The following is a 15,369-nucleotide window of genomic DNA, read 5'->3' on the forward strand; positions in this document are numbered from 1 at the left end:
CAAGTTATTTTTTTATTCTGTCAAAAATGGGAGATAATAAACGTTAGGAAGGGGATGCCTTTGTCGGCACACACACACGCGCGCGCGCGCGCTAAAATCGGACAAGGATTTCGAAAAAGAAAGTGCCAGAACGATCCTCTCAGTGGATCGTTCTCCTCAGTAAAGACTCTCAATACTTTTACCGAAGACATACTGAGTGCTTCAGAGGTTGATGCAAAAAAATATGCTGTTAAAACATCCTTCTTAACCATTCCATCGTTGGAACTGTGAAAACCCGTCTTTGACTGATATAGATCACACACATTTGCAGAAAATCGATTCGCCTTACATGTTAAAAGCACTGTATGTTCTCACATGGAAATTAATTACAAAACTTACATATAAATCTATGCAAATGGTTCTGTACTTGACATGGAAAAGCACTGAGAAGCAGCTTTTATAATACCAGACTTGAACCTCGAGAAAAAACAAAATGTATCACCTGGGTAAACATTTTTTTTTCTCCAGTCTTTACTGCTGAACTAGTTGCCATACTCATGGCCTTGAATAACATTTTTAGATCTTTCTAAAAATGATAGCCAAATTCTCCACTGCGCAAATTCGAAATAAGTGTTGTATGCTCTAAGATCTACAAAGAAAAAAAATCCCGTCTTGAGATGACCGAAATAAAACTGACACGTTATACATCAGTCTTTTGTCTATCAAAGGCACTCATGTAACTTTCATCTGGGTGCCTCCACACTGTGGGATTCAACGGTTCTTCAAATGAACGGGCAGATCAGGCTGCTAGAAAGGTAGAGCGCAATTGTAATAGCTCAGTCATCCTCAGCCGTATACCATTAGATCTACAAGAGTGTTACAGATGTATTGAAAAAGTTTCCGGCCGTGAACCGATTAAAGTAAGTTAAAAGATTCCGCCGGACTGACTGCCAATATTACCGTCACTGTATAGAAAAGCCGGCAGTTACAGCGAGCAACTGACCCCGTGGCTTTCTTGTATAATTCATTTGTCTCCCAGTCAACTGAGATCAATCATAAGTCTAATTTATCGATTTCAGTCGCCGGTTTGAATCAGTGTCCTTCGTGAAAAAACAAAAACAAAACCATATTGCAAGAACTGAAGAAGGCTCAGTCATTCTCAGTATACCGGCATTGAGATCTACAAGTGTTAGTACTGTTACAGATGTACAGAAAAAAGTTTCCCGATTAAAATAAGTTAAAAGATTCCGACTGCCAATATTACCGTCACTGAATAAAGGCAGTTACAGCGGCGAGCAACCCCAGGGCTTTCTTGTATAATTCATTTGTCTCCCAGTCAAAACCAATAATAAGTCTACGTTATCGATTTCGCCGGTTTGAATGTCCTTCGTCAGTGAAGAAAATATTGCAAAAAACATACAGTGTTTATGCGGAATGTAATTAAGTTATCAGTATAATGTCTATCACATCCCTGTCGAGTGTCCAGAAACTGAAAACAACTCTTTCAAAAACTTACTGACCAGTTTCCACTGATCAAGTACATACTGATTTGTCCTTCGTCGACGACGTCAGTTTGAATAATTATTTATTACTCCGACAAATCGCAGAATATTTGAATAAAAGTCCAGTTGATACATGCCTTTGATCGATTATGTTTTTTTGCGGTTATAATGAGTGTGCTTAAATGTTAAAGTTATAGTTTACTCTCACTCTCAGTTCAATCTTTCGCAGTTCATCTTCTTAACCTCTGCTGCGACACGGGAGGTAAACAGCTTGTACTTTTCTTTCTTTCTTTTTTCTTTTTTTTTTTTTACTCCTCATAATCTTAGTTTGCTCTCCCCCCCCCCCCACCCCCCCCCCCCCCAAAAAAAAAAAAAAAAAAAAAGCTTTCTACTTGTAAAGTTACCATGACACTGTCATAGGCATTTGAAATCCAGATAGGTAAAGAAATATACCCCCCCCCCCACCCATTCCCTCTTTTTGTTCTTTTTTCTTTTTTTTTAACCAAACCCGGATGACTCCGAGGGCGACTGAACTCTGACCTCAACCATCGCGCTCCAATTCAGCTCAGTGACCTCAACCGTGACCTCAATCGATAGTTCGGGGAACTATTTAGTTGCGTAGTCCGGGATAACTCCAGCAGCTTTTCTTCAAGTTTGAAATACGCTTCTATTCACCAATACAAATTCTGAAAATAAAGTTTATTTTGAACATATCATCAAGAAAAACCGAAAATAAAAGGATGTGACACAGCTCTGTGTGATTGGTGAATAGTTTGCTATCGCTAGGCCTACCAATGTTGTGCCACAAAATTCTCCGTCAGCGTTGGGTTCTGGGGGTTATTTTCTTTTGTTCGCTTCTCTACTTCCTGGTGACCACCTTTTCTAAGGTATTCAACTATGGCGAAGTCCATATTACGTTATAAACATGTTTCTCGTCAGCCAGTTTCTCACCTTGTCTTTCACTCGGCTTTTGGAAATGTTCGCTGAATAAACATCCCGTGATCCTGAAACTCATTATACTCGTACGGTACTGACTTCTTGACTGACACACAGTCCGATTATAAAGCATGTTAGACATACTGCCTTGAAGTAAAAGATATGTGTAACGTGTATTAGAAGACAGAATAACCAATATTTGTTACGATCCCAACAAAATGGCTGAACCAGTTTGACGTCGTAACTATAATATTGATTTCCACGCACTAGTCATGGCCATCGGCATTGTAATTTTGGCAGTGTTTATGTGTGCAGTTTTGTGTTCTCAGCACATACTTCTAGGAATGGTGTTATGTCTGTATGTATATCTGTCTGTACTCCACTACAAATTACAGTGCAAATCCACAATTTTAACTGGTCAGTTAGCTGGAGTTACACATACTTTGTTGGCAGTGACCTATCACTTTTTACATTGGTTCATTTTGAACATACACCTGTGTGCACTGAATCAGATGATCACATTCATTTGCACCTGGAACTGTAGAAATGAAAGATGAAAAAGAGAAGGCACCCCCCACCCCCCACCTCACTATCTATCTATATCTGTGTGTGTGTGTGTGAATTATGTATTTCAATCTACTGATTGTACAGACACAAAGTTTATGAGTATGAAGAAGAAGAAAAATGTCTAGGCTTATACTGCATCTTGTAGAAACTGAACACTCATTTGAAATGCATGTTCAGAGCAACATCAAAGTATTATACTCATCAGTCTCATGTACACATGTTCAGAGCAACATCAAAGTATTATACTCATCAGTCTCATGTACACACACCCACACACCACACACACACACACACACACACACACACAGAATAAGCATATCCAGACCCCCACACATTCATCTGTGTATACATTGTGAATGTATGTGTGTGAAGGGATAGGGTATCTTGATAACATAAGGTCAGTGTTTTGTTTTCTGCTCTCATGTCCTATTCACCAAGTCTCCTTAAATTGTACTGGTTTGGTTGACTTACAGTAGCATTTTACTTTGAAAAAAAAGAAGAAAAGGTTTAAATGTAAGTCTTTTTCCCCCACTGCTCTCCATTTTGTGTGTGTGTGTGTGTGCGTTAGTCTGTGTTTGGTTGTTTTTAAGAATGAGGCATTGATCTGAATTTGTTCTCATTTATGCAGGTGTGCACAATACAGTGACTTGTCAAAGAAAGTATATATATACACACAAACACACACGCACACACATGCGCGCGTGCACACGCACACGCATGCACACCACACAAACAAATACATACAGAGCTCTAGACGAGCGCCCGCGCGCGCGCTCGCACACACACACACACACACACACACACAGAGTATTTAGCAGTGAACAATTTAAAGATTTTTTAAATGAATAAGTGCAAAAAATTCTTGACAAATAGAATTTATTGTATTCTGTAAACAGATGCTGAAACACACACACACACACACACACACACACACACACACACACACAAACACACAGTGACACACGCACACACACACACACACACACACACACACACGGAATTTAAAATAAAATCCAAGGAATAAGTGCAGAAAATTCTTGACAAGCAGAATATATTATATACTGTAAACAAATGTTGGAACATACACAACACAAAACACACACACACACACACACACACACACACACACACACACACACACACACACACACACACACACACACACACACACACACACACACACACACACACACACACAAACCCTTAACAGTAAAATGATCATCTTCTTTTTCTTTTTTTAACTACCAAAAACAGTCAATTTTTGGAATTTGACTATCAAAAATAGTTGAATTTTGGAATTTGTTATCTTACAATTGCATTCCACTGTATATGAATGCACACACATCCCGAACACTTCAGAAGCAATTGAGAGGATCTATATTCGTTAAGGACCACCAGAAACGCTTGACAAGTGGAATTTATGCTGTACTGGTTCACAGGACGAGTGGTAATCTTAAGACTAACGGCAGTCTTTCAGTCTTGATCAGTTGATGCATGTCAGCAACTCGTGATTGCAGTGAAATACAGGTCTCAGACAGATGAATCCAGCAAAAGCATGAACACTGTGTATGTGTGTCAGTGGAAGTCAGCTGGTGATCATTTTTACTTTTTCATTTATTTATTTAATCTGTTGATTGATTGATTTTTTTTTATTTTTTTTATTTTTTTATTTTTTTTTTTTACAGCACCAGGATTTGGTGTCAGAGGATTATGCATCAAAGCGAACCTTACGGCAGGCTTTCCAGTGGGAACCGCTCCCAGACGCTGATCGAAATGACACCCAGGTCCGCCTGTGTCGAAACTCGGAGCAAGGAAAGTCACTGATTGTTGATGAGAAAGGTTTGTTTCATTTTGTTTTGATCTGTCATTAGATTACATGACTCATGATATGCATGTATCTGTTCTGAAAATTCAGCTGGAGACAATTTTTTGTGTGTATGTATTGTTATTGTTCATAAAAAAAAAAAGCATTGCTCCACATTGTGTGTGTGTGTTTGCGAGTGTGTGTGTGTGTGTGTGTGCGCGCACATGTCTAAAGCTGTGTATGTATTTGTGTGTGTGTGTGTGTGTGTGTGTGAACATGAGTTTGATGACTGTCATACATGTTCGAATGTTCGTTTAAGTCTTTCAGCATTTGAAAAACAAAAGAATTCTTTTCATGACATCTTGATTGAATGATTATGTTGAATAGGATGAAGTGTGTATTTGAGACTGTTTGGTGTGCAGATGCGTTTGTAACATTTGTATTTATTTCACTGTTTTCATTTTTTTCCTTCATTTAAAGTTAGTTTAAAACAAGAGGTGTGGTCATCATTTTCCTAATAATTTCAGTCACTACAAAAAGTGTTGCATATCAGTCATAGAATTATCCGTTTTCACTGTCATTATAGTTACTTATCCATGTTTCGTTTGAAATATTTTTCAGATTTATTGTTGTTAATAAATTGATATGTTTTTATTGTGGAACATGTTTAGGTGGTGGTGGTGTTGTTTTTTGTTTTGTTTGTTTTTTTATAATTCATTTGGTTCATTTGCTCAGGTCATCATTATTGTTACTCAGGTTATGTGTGTCGCCGTGAGGCCCTCAGTTCCAACCACTGCTGTGATTCAAAGCATGGCTTGGTGACACGCTATGTCTGTGAGAGTTGTCTGCCCAATGGATGCTGCGGTATCTACGAACACTGCGTGTCATGCTGTCTGCAGCCGGATAAGGTGAGTGACATAGGTGCCAGAATGTGGATGGTGAAAAGCCAGAGAGAGAGAGAGAGAGAGAAAGATAAGAATGAAAAACATTTGTCATGAAACCTTGGGGGTTTATTAGATGCAAGGAAGCACACATGCTAGTAGGACCCTGTGGATTCAGTACGAGCGAGTTTTGAGTTTTGTTTCATTATTTGTTTGTTTGTTCATGAATGTGATTTTAGAACTACATTTTACACCTTTTTCGCAGTTGTGTTGTTTGGTATTTTTGGAGAAAAAAATTCTTAGTTTGAGGTTTAGTTAAAATATTAGCATGCTTCATATCTCTCTCTCACACTTTTGTTAAAATCAAACACCTTACTTGGCATGAATCACAGTTTGGTAAAAAAAAAAATCATTTGTGCTCATTCGTGTGCATATTTTGTATGTGATGTAATTTTGATGTAATTTTGTAGAAATCATGTGAAGTGATAGCTTACCGGTTACACGGCCAGCTAGGAAGCAAGTGTCTACTGGTTCAGTTACCATGTACGGACTGGGATTTTTACTTCACCCACCACCAGGCCATGACTGGTGGTCTGGCTGCTGGTTTTTTTTTCGGATGAGACAATCAAACTGAAGTCCAGTGTCCAGCTTCCGCTTTGTACATGTAAAAGAAGCCAGAGCAACAAATTGGATGCCCCTGGCATGATTCTGTAGTAAAGTCCCACTTTGACGTAAAAGAAATCTGATATATACACTTGCAAACAGGAAAAAAAAAAAGGGGGGGGGGGAGGGGGGGGGGGGGTGGTGGTGGTAGTGCTGATGCACTCTGGTGGCGGGCTGTCAACGGGTAGAGTAGCCAGAATTTCACACCGAGAAATATGTCGTGGTGAAAAGGGATACAGTTCAGTGGAACGCATTACAGTGCAGTAAATTCAGTACAATATAATACATTACAGCACATTACAATACAATACAATACAATACAATGCAATACAATACAATACAATTACACACCATGCCGTATCATGCCTTACCATACCATACCATACCATAACATACTCATACTAATACTATATGATACTTTTCAATACTTTATGATACTATGCTATGGTATGCTATGCTGTACTGTACTGTACTGTACTGTACTGTACTATACTGTCTGTACTATACTATACTATGCCATACCATACCATACCATACCATACATGATTGTCACTACTTTTAATACAGTTCAGTACAATACAATACAATTACACACCATGCCATATCATGCCTTACCATACCATACCATACCATACCATACTCATACTAATACTATATGATACTATACAATACTATATGATACTTTTCAATACTTTATGATACTATGCTATGGTATGCTATGCTATGCTGTACTATACTGTACTGTACTGCGCTGTACTGTACTGTACCATACTGCAATGTACCGTACTATACTATACTATACTATACTGTACTGTACCGTACCATACCGTACCGTACCGTACTGTACTGTACTATACTATACTATACTATACTATACTATACTATACTATATATGATTGTCACTACTTTTAATGATACGTCTCCCTGTCTTTATCAGCAACCTCTTTTACAACGCCTGCTGAAGGAGGCTGTGGTCGAGTCGTTTGACAGATTTGCTGCAGAAGTGAAGGACCAGTTTGAGCTGTGTCTGGCCAAATGTCGAACTTCTTCACAGGTAAGTCTGTGATGAGAGATTGAAAATGAAGTGAAAGAGCTGGTTATGTTGGTGTTCACTGGAAACATCAGAGAGATACTTGTGTAAAAAGTGTTGATACGATAGAATGGAATTTAGTTTGTACCCCATGATCAGTATTAAGACTTGATTTTGTACTCACACAGTATGCCTTTAGAGATAGTGTTCTTTTTTCTTTCTTTTTTTTCTTTTTTTCTTTTTCTTTTTTTGAAAAAAGAAGAAATAATTTGAAAAAAGTTGAAAGATTAATTTTGTAAACTAAAGAAATTGTGATTGTTTTTCTCAGATCAAAATCTGTGAAGAAAAAACGTGAAAATTATCTAGATGATATTAGCTGTCCGGTGACCACAGATTGAATAGGATAACAAAACCATATCAGTCTTTATTTATGGGAGGAAATAGAGACGAAAGGTTTGAAATAGAGACCGAAGATAATGAACATTTCAAGCTATGTTCAAGTTGAAGTATGAAAATCAAGTAAATTATATCTCACTGGTCTCATTGTTATGCTTTCTAATTGCATAGTGCTTGTATGTCTGTCTGCCTGTCTGTCTCATCTGATTCTTTGTCTGTCTTTCCTGCACACACACACACACACACACACACACACACACACACACAAAAAAAATAATGACCCCCAACCCCACCTATCCACCTGACCCCCCCGGGCCCCCTCTGCCCACACACAAATTCTCACTCTTAAGCTTTTCTCTTTCCTCTGGCCTGTTTTTAAAACCAGTACCATCAAACCCTTTTATCTTATTTATAGTGTGCACCCAACAATCCGTTTAACTTTCAAAGAAATCTGGACTTGTTCAAAAAGCCTAGTCATAAAGTGAGGACTTTACTTTTTATGTAGTTTTATGTATTTCTCTCTTTGTATATCATATATAATAGTAATGATAATGATGATGATGATAGTTACGAATCATTGTCATGTAGTGCATGATCTTGCGTAATGCAACTCGATACATGTCAGAACGCCAAAACTTGAAGTTATAAGTACTTTTTTTTTCCCCATGTTGCTGTCACAGAGTGTTCAGCACGAAAACTCCTACCGCCATCCCAAGATCAAGTACTGCTATGGTGACAAAGCGCCAGACCTACAGATCATCGTTTCATGACGCCGGAGACCCTTGGCTCCATCAGTCTTCTGACCGTGGCTGTGCTCAGCGTGTGTCTGCATCGTTCTGACACAGGGGATGTTTGTGTGCGTGCGCCTGGTGGTGGGAACTGACAATCACCTTCGGATTATGAGATATTGAGAATGTGTTGGTGTTTTTTTTCTTTTGTTTGTTTTGTCGACAACCTCGGGGAGTGGAACTGCAAGTCTTGAGCATTTCTGAGAACGAAACAGAACTGCCATGTGACAGTTTTGAGTTTGCAATGATGACATTATGATGAGTGACATGTCAGTTTTGTGATACTTAAAGCGACAGCTGTGATATTTGTGTGTTAAAAGTGATTGATGTCTTAATTTTTTTGCACAAAATTGCACTTGTTTTTTTCCTGTACTGGGTGTTGAACTAAACCTTTTTAAACAAAATCTTCCCGTTTACTCTTTTTTTTTTTCTTCAAGACGTTTTATCTTTTTGTGTATTTTTAATATTCTGGAAGGTTCACAACACACAAACTCACCATTGCATTTATTGAACTCTTGGTGCAAGACATCCAGCTCAGTTGATGTTTTCTTGTTGTCCATAAGTTTAGCTTACCCAGATCTCAGCTCTGACTATCGTTTTCATTGAAAAGCAATACAAAGACAAACTATGAGGAATTAGTTAGAAAGCATGTATAAAATAATTCATCGGTGTACAAACTGACCTCTCACAGAGAATGATGGAAAGGCATCCTCATTCGTTTTTGTGAACTTCATGAAATACATGACAGAAAGTGGATTAGTTACTTAAGTCTCTCAGATCACATTCATTTTAGCAAATGTATTTTAGCAAACGTATTTTAGCAAACATTGGAGGCATTTTGTTGTATGTAATTCGCATAAACACGGTTGGGAAATGAAAAAGTGGTAAACTGTTAGTGTGGTTCATCTTCACCAAGGGAAGAAGACAGTAAGCTTCAGTGGTGCTGGAATATAACACGAAGGAATTTGGTAACTGCTGTGGAGTAGTATAAAAGGACAAGATGCCGGGTGAAGCCTATCATCGCAGTGACCAGCAACCCTTCTCTCTGCCTTGGATTAACTCCTGCTATCAGCAGACCTTACTGCCTGACGCCCCATGGCATAAGGTGAGTATGTGTGTGTTGGTTTGCGTGTGTGTGTGTGTGTGTGTGCGGGTGTGTGTGCGTGTGTGTGTGTGTGTGCATGTGTGTGTGTGTGTGTGTGTGTGTGTGTAACCCCATTGGAGGTTCTGGCTATGTATTCAAGCCAGTGATATTAACTCTTTTTCTTCTCATTTGTTTATTGTGCATGCACTACAAGGTGGTGTAGACAGGCATGTATTCACTCATTTCAACACATGAAAGGAAATGAAAGAGAGTAATAAGATTTCGAGAAATGGATGAATTCCTGCTATCAGTAGATCTACTTTACTGCCTGGCGCCCCAGGGCGTAAAGTGAGTGAGTGTGTGTATAGAGTGTGTGTTGGTTTGTGAGTGTATACATGTATGTGTGTGTGTCTGTGTGACCCCATTGGAGGTTCTGGCTGTGTATTCAAGGCAATATTGACTCTTTTTCTTCTCATTTGTTTTTTTGTGCATTCACTACAAAGTGGTTTACTTAGGCATGCATTCAATTTCACTCGCGCATTTCAACACATGAAAGAAAATGAAAGAGGGTATTAAGATTTGTGGAAAGAGGAAGCTTGTGGTGGTGGTGGTGTAGTGGGGCCTAGGGGTGGAGGGTGTATTAATTCTATTGAAACAAGAGTCCTTCTGCAAAATGTCCTAACCTCGCATCTCCCCATCAGAGCAGGGGAGTAGAATTGAGCACAAGGTTAACAGTGATGTTCAAGATTATATACTCCCAAGCAGTTTATAATATCAGTTTCTGGAGTCATGTATCATTCTGCATTGTAAAATTTTGTGAAAGTCAGTCTCAGCAAAATCCCTGTTGTTTTTTTTTTGTTTGTTTTTGTTGTTCTTTGTTTTTTTGTTCTGCAATGACAGTCATTGATGTGAAAATAAAAGACAGGGCATCTGGTATCACATGAACAAGTGTCTCTGATGCTTTGACAATGGAAAGTGTACACTGTGTGTTCATCAAGCAGGTCCCTGGGCTGTACAAAAAAAAAAAAAAAAAAAAAAAAAAGAAAAGAAAAAAAAAAGAAAAAAAGCAATAAAGTCCAGGACAAACACACAAAAAGAGTGAAAATCCTGTATAGGAGTTTCAGTCTGATGCTAGGATCTTTTTTTTTTTTTTTTTTTTTAGTCTAAAAACCTAGCCAGTTAAAACAGAAGATATGCCTGCTTTTGTATATGTGCAGCAGATTTAATTAGAAAGTGCAGCGTTCAATATTTACATTCAGGAGTTAGTCTAGAGTTCCTGCGACCACAATTTTATATTACTGTATTGTATCGTATTACTCTTTTTGTCACAACAGATTTCTCTGTGTGAAATTTGGGCAGCTCTCCCTAGGGAGAGCGCGTTGCTACACTGAGAGCGCCACCCATTTTTTTGTATTTTTTGTTTGCCTGCAATTTTATTTTGTTTTCTTATCAAAGTGGATTTTTCCACAAAATTTTGCCAGGAACAACCCTTTTGTTACCCTGGTTTGTTTTTTTTCATGCGCTAAGTGCATGCTGCACATGGGACCTCGGTTTATCGTCCCATCCAAATGACTAACGTTCAGACCACCTCTCAAGGTCCAGTGGAGCTGGGAGAAAATGCTGGCGACTGTGGGATTCGAACCAGCATGCTCAGATTCTCTTGCTTCCTAGGCGAACGCATTACCACTAAGCCAACACTCCACACGCAGTGTTGAGTAAGTGAGGCAGATGGTGATGTTGAGCTGTGTGCGTGTGTGTGTGTGTGTTTTGTAGCTAGAAGGCCACGTGGCCAAGGCACTGGCAGCTCGCGTGGAGAAGCAGTTTGCCCATCCTCAGCGCAAGGAGATGTTGCTGGATCTGCTGGGGCGACACTTTGTGGACACCTACCTCGCTCACATTGAGCGCAATCCGCAGGTCTTGGTAAGCTTTTTTTTTGTTCTTTGCAGTTTGTGTGCAGTATTTCTTTTTTTTTTTTTTAATTTTGGTTTTCACCCATACGTGCATCACACACATGACACACAACACACCAACACACACACATTCACACCCCCTCCCCCCCCCCCCCCACACACACAAACTTCCTCTCTCCTCTCCCCACACATATACAGCACTTTTTGATTTGTTCACAGATATTTTTGTTTTCGTTTTGTATGCCCATTATCAGGTATATTTTTGGGCATTATTTTTAATTATTTTAGTGTTTAGGTTACTTTTTGGCTTAATCCTTTGGTAAATAATTGACAGAATGGTCAGGATCAGTTCTGAAGGATTAATATTGACAGTGTTTTAAGTCCTGGTATAGTCATGTGTGGTTGACTGGGCTGATAGCAACAATGAAAAACGAATACATGTTTTTTTTTAGTTGTTTTTTTTTTCTGGTGCCCCAGAATTTGTGACAATTTAAAAAAAAAAATTATATATATATTGATAATAAATCAATGATGAGGGTGATTAAGACGCTTCTATTGGGATCCATTTAGGTTTGGGATTACTTAACAAGGCTGTATTTGTATGTCAGTGTCAGCCAGGCTAAGAGATACAGACACCAGCAGTGTTGGTTGGGAAATTTGAGCAACACTCTCAGCAACGCATCCGTGAAGTGGATGACCTCAACTGCATGGTTCCAGTTAGCCCATAGCACACTCAGCTGTAGGTAGTAGGAGCTGGCCACAGGGCGAAAAACAAAAACAAAAAAAAAAAGACTCTGAGAAGGATGAAGCCTATGTCTTCCCAGTCAACAGTCTGTGACACAAACCACACTTCACCACAGAGGCTGGTACTTGGGAGGGTGTGCAGGCCCGCTTTCGTCGGATTTTCGGCTGGGTTCCCTGGCTATTTTTAGCGAGAAATGCGTGCTCATGCGCGTCTCCATTTTCTTTTTCTTTTCTTTTTTTTCCAGGTCACTGAAACGTTAAAATTTTATTGTGGAAATTGCTGTTCTGAGGAAAGGATTTTGAACATTTTTGGTGACTTTTTTTTTGCAAGTTTACAAGCTATATTTGGTTTTATGATTACACACATTATTAGCTTTAGTCTTTGTTTACTTTGAGCGTGTTTCTCGTCATATGTCTGCCATCACATATTCGAGCTGATCCATTTATAAACGCTGCAGAAAAGTTGTCTGAACAAAAGCAGTTCCAGAGAAGCCAGTCATGGTGGTGGGCTGCGCATGTCGTCATATGACCTACTTCTCACTCTACGATCAAAGAAAAGTCCACCACAAAAGCGGCATGATGGCTGCTGTAAAAAGAGGGCGCTAGTCTCAGGGGGGCAAAGGGGAGGTAACCTACTTCTGGCCGTTATGCATGTGTGGGTGTATGTGTGAATGTGTGTCTTCATGTTTTACATTTATTTGCTTATTTATCATGATTGTTGTCTTATTTATTTATTTATTTATTTATCATTATTATTATTATTATTATTACTACCTTTTTACGACCAAGGTCATTTGCCTGAGAGCCAGTGTGGATTCCGGAAAGAGCGCGGAACCACCGACATGGTGTTTGCTGCAAGGCAGCTGCAAGAGAAATGTCAGGAGCAAAATGCTGATCTGTTCTCCACCTATGTCGACCTCACTAAGGCCTTCGACACCGTGAGTAGAGAGGGACTGTGGAAGATCATGGCCAAGTACGGATGCCCTCGGAAATTTATTTCCTTGGTCAGCCAATTCCATGAAGGCATGCAGGCTCGAGTCCAGGACAAAGGCGAAACATCTGCTCCTTTTGCTGTCACAAATGGTGTCAAGCAAGGCTGCGTCCTGGCTCCAACGCTGTTCAGCCTCATGTTCTCTGCAATGCTTACTGATGCCTTCAGAGATGGCGATGTTGGAATCGGCCTAAAGTACCGAACAGATGGTAAGTTGTTTAACCTCAGAAGGCTTCAAGCAAAAACGAAGGTCATGACAGACATCATCAGAGACTTTTTGTTTGCTGATGATTGTGCCCTCAACGCTGGATCTGAAGCTGACATGCAACTCAGCATTGACAAGTTTGCCACTGCCAGCAGGAACTTCGGCCTTACCATCAGCACGAGGAAAACTGAAGTTCTCCATCAGCCAGCCCCAGGGAAACCCTACGTTGAGCTCAACATCACAGTCAACGGTCAGAGACTCAGTGCGGTGGAGCGGTTCACATACCTTGGCAGCACACTGTCACGAAATGCGACCATCGACGATGAAGTGAACGTCAGGATTGCAAGAGCAAGCGCAACTTTTGGTAGACTCAGTGCAAATGTCTGGAACAGAAGAGGCATTAGTCTTGAGACCAAGCTAAAGGTCTACAGAGCAGTAGTTCTCCCCACACTACTGTACGCCTGCGAAACTTGGACAGTGTACCAACGACATGCCAAGAAGCTGAACCACTTCCACACAACATGCCTCAGGAAGCTACTGAACATCAAGTGGCAAGACAAGACCCCAGACACAGAGGTGCTCGCAAAAGCCACCCTTTCCAGCATCTTCACCATCCTGATGCAGTCCCAGCTTCGCTGGGCTGGACACGTGGCGCGCATGCCAGACCATCGGCTGCCCAAAACGCTTTTCTATGGCGAGCTGCAACAAGGGAAGAGATCACACGGAGGTCAGAAGAAGCGCTTCAGAGATACTCTGAAAGTCTCTCTGAAAGCGTTTGATATCAACCCTGACTCCTGGGAGGAATCTGCAGTGGACCGTGACAAATGGCGTGCTGCTGTGCACAAAGGCGCCAAGTTGTGCAAGGCCAACAGGACTGCTGCAGCTGTTCAGAAGAGGCAGGCCAGAAAGTCACGGGCAAACAAGCTCCCTGACAATGGTATGCCTGTCTTTGTCTGCCCCAACTGTCAGCGAACATTTCGTGCGCAGATTGGACTATTCAGCCATCTGCGCATTCACAGATAGATTCATGAGCATCCTCCCCCCCACCCCACCACCACCCTCCCCCCATCCCCCAGCTGGATGACAACGATGGTTATCATCAATCTCGATGGACACACACCACCACCTTTTTTATATTATAATTATTATTTATTTATTTATTTATTTATTTATGTACGCTTATCTATTATTTATTCACCTTTTTTCTTTTCTTTTTTTCTCAAGGCCTGACTAAGCGCGTTGGGTTATGCTGCTGGTCAGGCATCTGCTTGGCAGATGTGGTGTAGCGTATATGGATTTGTCCGAATGCAGTGACGCCTCCTTGAGCTACTGAGACTGAAACTATCGGCCGTAGCTACTTTCGTTTTCTCCGCATAGGCGGATTGTAGTTTGCACAGGACAGGAATGTCAGACCCCTGCCGGAGTCTTCAGTAGTGGGTCACGGTAAGTACGTTACTTAAACGTAACGTCAAAAGAGGGCGCTAGCCAGCGGGACAAAGGGGAGGTTACCTACTTCCGGGAGGTTATCGGCCGTAGTTTCGTTTTCTCCGCATAGGCGGATAGTAGTTTGCACAGGACAGGAATGTCAGACCCCTGCCGGAGTCTGCACTAGTTGGGTCACGGTAAGTATGTTATTTAAACGTAATTTTAGATAGAAAATTTCCTTTTAGGTAGAAAATTTCCTCTGCATGCCCTCCCAAATATTGCACGCCGTGTGTTCCTTTTCTGTGTGACACAGGATCCGAGCCACATGAGCGGGGAGGAGCTGGAGCGCCTGAAGGTAGAGGCCACGTCCTGGCTGAACAACCAGATGTACAAAGCCGTGAAGGACACGGGCATGCAAGCCGTCATGAACGGACCCGACAGGTGAGAGTCGGACTGAGCGGTTG

General features: G+C 40.6%; 2 protein-coding genes across 3 annotated transcripts in view; both read left to right on the top strand.

Annotated features, from left to right (window-relative positions):
- Window positions 1-2,255: 2,255 nt before the first annotated feature.
- On the top strand, window positions 2,256-8,574 carry LOC143288511 (SREBP regulating gene protein-like). Its single transcript, XM_076597090.1, has 5 exons — window positions 2,256-2,368; window positions 4,670-4,823; window positions 5,545-5,696; window positions 7,270-7,386; window positions 8,439-8,574. The coding sequence occupies exons 1-5, from the start codon at window positions 2,276-2,278 to the stop codon at window positions 8,526-8,528; spliced, it is 606 nt and encodes a 201-aa protein (XP_076453205.1). The 5' UTR covers window positions 2,256-2,275; the 3' UTR covers window positions 8,529-8,574.
- A 943-nt stretch (window positions 8,575-9,517) lies between these two features.
- The window catches only part of LOC143288510 (uncharacterized), a 59,579-nt gene continuing 53,727 nt past the window's right edge, over window positions 9,518-15,369 (top strand). Inside the window, exons 1-3 of one of the 2 annotated variants that reach the window (XM_076597087.1) lie at window positions 9,518-9,651; window positions 11,404-11,550; window positions 15,219-15,346. In XM_076597087.1, the coding sequence (XP_076453202.1) occupies window positions 9,547-9,651; window positions 11,404-11,550; window positions 15,219-15,346 (380 nt within the window). In that variant the 5' untranslated portion in view covers window positions 9,518-9,546. The remainder of the gene's footprint in view (window positions 9,652-11,403; window positions 11,551-15,218; window positions 15,347-15,369) is intronic. The other variant, XM_076597088.1, reaches the window with a different exon arrangement.

Source organism: Babylonia areolata, chromosome 12 (genome assembly GCF_041734735.1).
Source record: "Babylonia areolata isolate BAREFJ2019XMU chromosome 12, ASM4173473v1, whole genome shotgun sequence".
In the NCBI taxonomy this organism is placed as follows: domain Eukaryota; kingdom Metazoa; phylum Mollusca; class Gastropoda; order Neogastropoda; family Buccinidae; genus Babylonia; species Babylonia areolata.

Excerpts from the sequence above, each read along its gene's own strand:
- LOC143288511 (XM_076597090.1), top strand. The coding sequence starts at position 2,276 with ATGTTGTGCCACAAAATTCTCCGTCAGCGTTGGGTTCTGGGGGTTATT. Across the intron at positions 4,824-5,544 it reads ACTGATTGTTGATGAGAAAG|GTTATGTGTGTCGCCGTGAG; the intron begins GTTTGTTTCATT and ends ATTGTTACTCAG. Across the intron at positions 7,387-8,438 it reads AATGTCGAACTTCTTCACAG|AGTGTTCAGCACGAAAACTC; the intron begins GTAAGTCTGTGA and ends TTGCTGTCACAG.